This window comes from Frankliniella occidentalis, unplaced genomic scaffold (genome assembly GCF_000697945.3).
Source record: "Frankliniella occidentalis isolate FOCC.00 unplaced genomic scaffold, Focc_3.1 Scaffold724, whole genome shotgun sequence".
Classification (NCBI taxonomy): domain Eukaryota; kingdom Metazoa; phylum Arthropoda; class Insecta; order Thysanoptera; family Thripidae; genus Frankliniella; species Frankliniella occidentalis.
Window position 1 is genome coordinate 20,252 of NW_026267836.1, and position 3,391 is coordinate 23,642.

General features: G+C 59.3%; 1 protein-coding gene across 1 annotated transcript; it reads right to left on the minus strand.

Annotated features, from left to right (window-relative positions):
• Positions 1 to 908: 908 nt before the first annotated feature.
• LOC127751688 (uncharacterized) lies at positions 909 to 3,385 on the minus strand. The gene is made up of 2 exons (XM_052275648.1): positions 2,253 to 3,385; positions 909 to 1,288 (listed from the first exon to the last, which is right to left on the minus strand). Exons 1-2 carry the CDS (start codon positions 2,353 to 2,355, stop codon positions 924 to 926), a joined length of 468 nt encoding a protein of 155 aa, XP_052131608.1. The 5' UTR covers positions 2,356 to 3,385; the 3' UTR covers positions 909 to 923.
• Positions 3,386 to 3,391: the final 6 nt, after the last annotated feature.

Consider the following 3,391-nt stretch of genomic DNA (forward strand, 5'->3'; position numbering starts at 1 on the left):
AAAAGTACTAATTCTTCCGAACAGAATGCATTGTCTCTCGTTGGGATCGGACAATTGGGTGGTGCAAACGTCATGCACGCACCGCCCCATATCGTTTTCGGATTGCGCCCACAGTTTGTTAGTACAAATTCTAATATTTGACAGGGTGAGAGTACTAATTGAGTACTAATTCCTGGCGAGTAGTACAATTCCTACCGCCATTGGGTGGTGCCTACTTGACAGAGCTTGCTGCGACCGCAGCGCCAGCGCTCCACTGCCCCGCACGTTGCAGTGCGGCTGTGCAGTCGGGAGGTTGGAAAAAGAAACAGCAGAGCGGGGCCACCGAGGGGTGGATAACTCCTGAATTGGGTGTACAAATTTCAAGAATTGAATTTGAATTAGCTTGAATTGAATTTGAATTGGACTGAATTGGTTGAATTGGTTTTGAATTAGTTTGAATTATTGCGATTTTATGTTACTGAATTAGCGTGAATTGGCTTGAATTGACTTGAATTGACTTGAATTGACTTGAATTGACTGAACATTGTCTTGAATTGGACTGAATTAGTTGAATTAGTTTTGAATTTGTTTGAATTAAATTGAATTGGTCTGAATTAGTTTGAATTGGGCAGAATTAGGGGTGTACACTTGGCAGGGGAGTTATCCACCCCTCGGTGGCCACACTGTGGTCGCACCGTATTAAACGCGTTGACATCCGCGTGGCTGCGGTGAAGGGTGGTCCGCGGGCCGTCCGCGGGTCCCGCTGCATGGTCAAGGCGCGACAACCGAGGCGACCGCCCTTCCAGTGTGGAGCTGCGGACCCATTACGGGCCGCTGCTCCCAAGGTCGCCCAAGGTCACCCCGCGGCACGTTACGATAGGCCCGCACCGCGCCGCGAAAGGGGTAGGTTGGTGGGGGGGGCAATAACGACCCCAGCAGCGGCCTCACATACTCACCATTCTCTTGGTCAGTCTCGTCGCCGACTCGTCTTCGTTGGTCTCGGCCGCCATGTCCTCGACGGCGACCCCCTGCTTCAGCCTCAGGACCGCGTCCAGCGGCGGCCGGGTCCCCGTCGGCGTCTGCGCGCCGGTCTTGGCGGCGCCGGCGGCGCCCCTGGCCGCGCCCTGGGAGCCCGCCCTGCTCGGTCGAGCGGACGGCGGCGGGCCCTGCTCATCGGCAGCGTCCCCCTCGGTGCCGGACCCGGACTTGGAGCCGGTCGGCGTCGTCGGGTCCCCCGTCGCCTCCTCCGCGTCGCCCGGCCCCGGCTCCGAATCGCCGCTGTGGCGCGACGCGCTGCGGCCCCAGCTCCCTGCAACGAGTAAGACGGGGCATTACAGCCAAGCAGTCGTGTGCGACGCCCGACGGCCCGACGCGTCCGAAAAAAAAAGGAAGAAAACAGAAGAAAATAAATTAGAAAGGGCGGAAGAGAGGAGACAAAGGAGATGGGGGGGGGGGAGCAGCAACCGGAGAAAAGTTAAATCCAGATCCGGATCATGAAAGCAGATGATACACATTTGAATCCAGGGCAGAGTTGAGAAACAAAAACTATCGCGAGGCAAGCGCTGGTGGACGTTCCCACGACGGTAACGCTGTGCGTGCAAAAGGAAGGCCAAAGCCACGCAGATTGGATTTCCTGTAAATCACACCGCAAGCTGCTCCACTTTCGACTCTCGGCCCGCGGCGGCGCCGTGGCGGCCTTCACTTGGTGATCAGAGCGTGTCACGCAACGCACTCTCTAGTCGCTCCAAAGCACACGCGTTAAAGATGAATTGATTATCACCACGCGTCCCAATCAATGTGGGATGTATATCATCCGCATCATCCGTGTCGGCCGACTCGAATATGCGGCGTGCAAAGTACCCAGGAGGTACTTGGTGTCTTGCAAGCGCGTGCGCGGAGCCATGCTGCAGCAGTAAGGTACCTGAGAGGCACTTGGTGTCCTGCAAGCGCGTGCGCGGAGCCAAGCTGCAGCAGTAAGGTACCCAAGACGTGCTTGGTGTCCTGCAAGCGCGTGCGCGGAGCCAAGCTGCAGCAGTAAGGTACCCAAGACGTGCTTGGTGTCCTGCAAGCGCGTGCGCGGAGCCAAGCTGCAGCAGTAAGGTACCCAAGACGTGCTTGGTGTCCTGCAAGCGCGTGCGCGGAGCCAAGCTGCAGCAGTAAGGTACCTGAGACGCACTTGGTGTCCTGCAAGCGCGTGCGCGGAGCCATGCTGCAGCAGTAAGGTACCTGAGAGGTACTTTATGGTGTCCTGGGGTCCTCCCCTTCGCGCTTACCTTTGCGCTGGCACGCGGCCGGGCCGCGGGGCCGTACGCGGCCGCAGTGGAAGCGGCCGTTGAGGGCGGCGCGCACGCGGAGGAGCTGTTTCTCCAGCATCATGGCTAGTCACCTACAGACGCGCCACCGCTAGTTATGCCGTCTCGAGATTGACTCGCGAAAACCCAAACAAACAAGGCGTCGTCCCGATCGATTGACAGGGCGGGCAGGGCAGTATTCCCGCTGCTGAACGTCCGTCACTCAGGAGGGAGAAGAGGAAGGAGGAGGGGGGAGGGGGGAGGGGGGTGGTGAAAGCGGCGTTTACGTTGCATATGCTCCCGCTGTACAGGCAGACGCCGGGAGAAGATTTACTGTCCGCGTCCTGCGCCGCGCCAGAATAGCTGGGCGGCAATGAGGACCCCGGCCGGAACAGCAAGGGGACGGGCGGGGGGAAGTCGCTGTGCGGGCAAACCCGTTTCAGGCCAGGAAGAAGGGGGGCTCTCCCTCTAGTGTCGGCACGGACGGAGGCAGAAACCAACCTCACATGGGCACATCCGCAAAGGGCGCGGGTGCCCGGGACGCGACTTAGGAGGCCCAGGACCATAGCGTAGTGTCCTCGACGGGGTGGGGGGTGGCTCGTGCGGCGCGGTCCGCGGGGGAGTCACGGCTAGTTACGGCCCCGGAGTGTGGCGGGGGCGGGCCCTAGGGCGGGCGGGGCGTCGTAGAGGGCGCTCCCTCCCCGAGTGATGGCTCGGCTACGGCAGTCATCAAACTCCGCTCGGATGAGCGCTCAACTGCTGCGGTTCGGCCAGAGGAGGGCCTCAAAGCCCTCCGCCGAGGGAGGGACAGAGGGGGAGGGAGGGGGGCTTGATCAAACCGCGGTGACCGCAGTAGGACGCGGCCGTAGCGCGGTGGTGGGCGGGGCCTCCAGACCGAGGAGACGGACAGGCCATGTCATGGAATACATTTGTCGTCAAGCTACCTTGATTCCCACGCCACTACATACTGCATCCCCCAGCGTCGCCGTGTCGCGTTTCCGACGAGAACAGTATGTCCTGCTTCGTGAAAATTTGTAACCATGCAGCTTCATCGACTCAACTACAACCCCTATTTTATTTTTACTAAAGCGAGAGGTTAAGAATTTTTGATTACATACAAT

Bases quoted from the DNA above. Each gene is read 5' to 3' on its own strand.
- LOC127751688 (XM_052275648.1), bottom strand. From the start codon at position 2,355: ATGATGCTGGAGAAACAGCTCCTCCGCGTGCGCGCCGCCCTCAACGGC. The intron at 1,289-2,252 runs GTAAGCGCGAAG...TACTCGTTGCAG, and splicing joins GGCCGCGTGCCAGCGCAAAG to GGAGCTGGGGCCGCAGCGCG.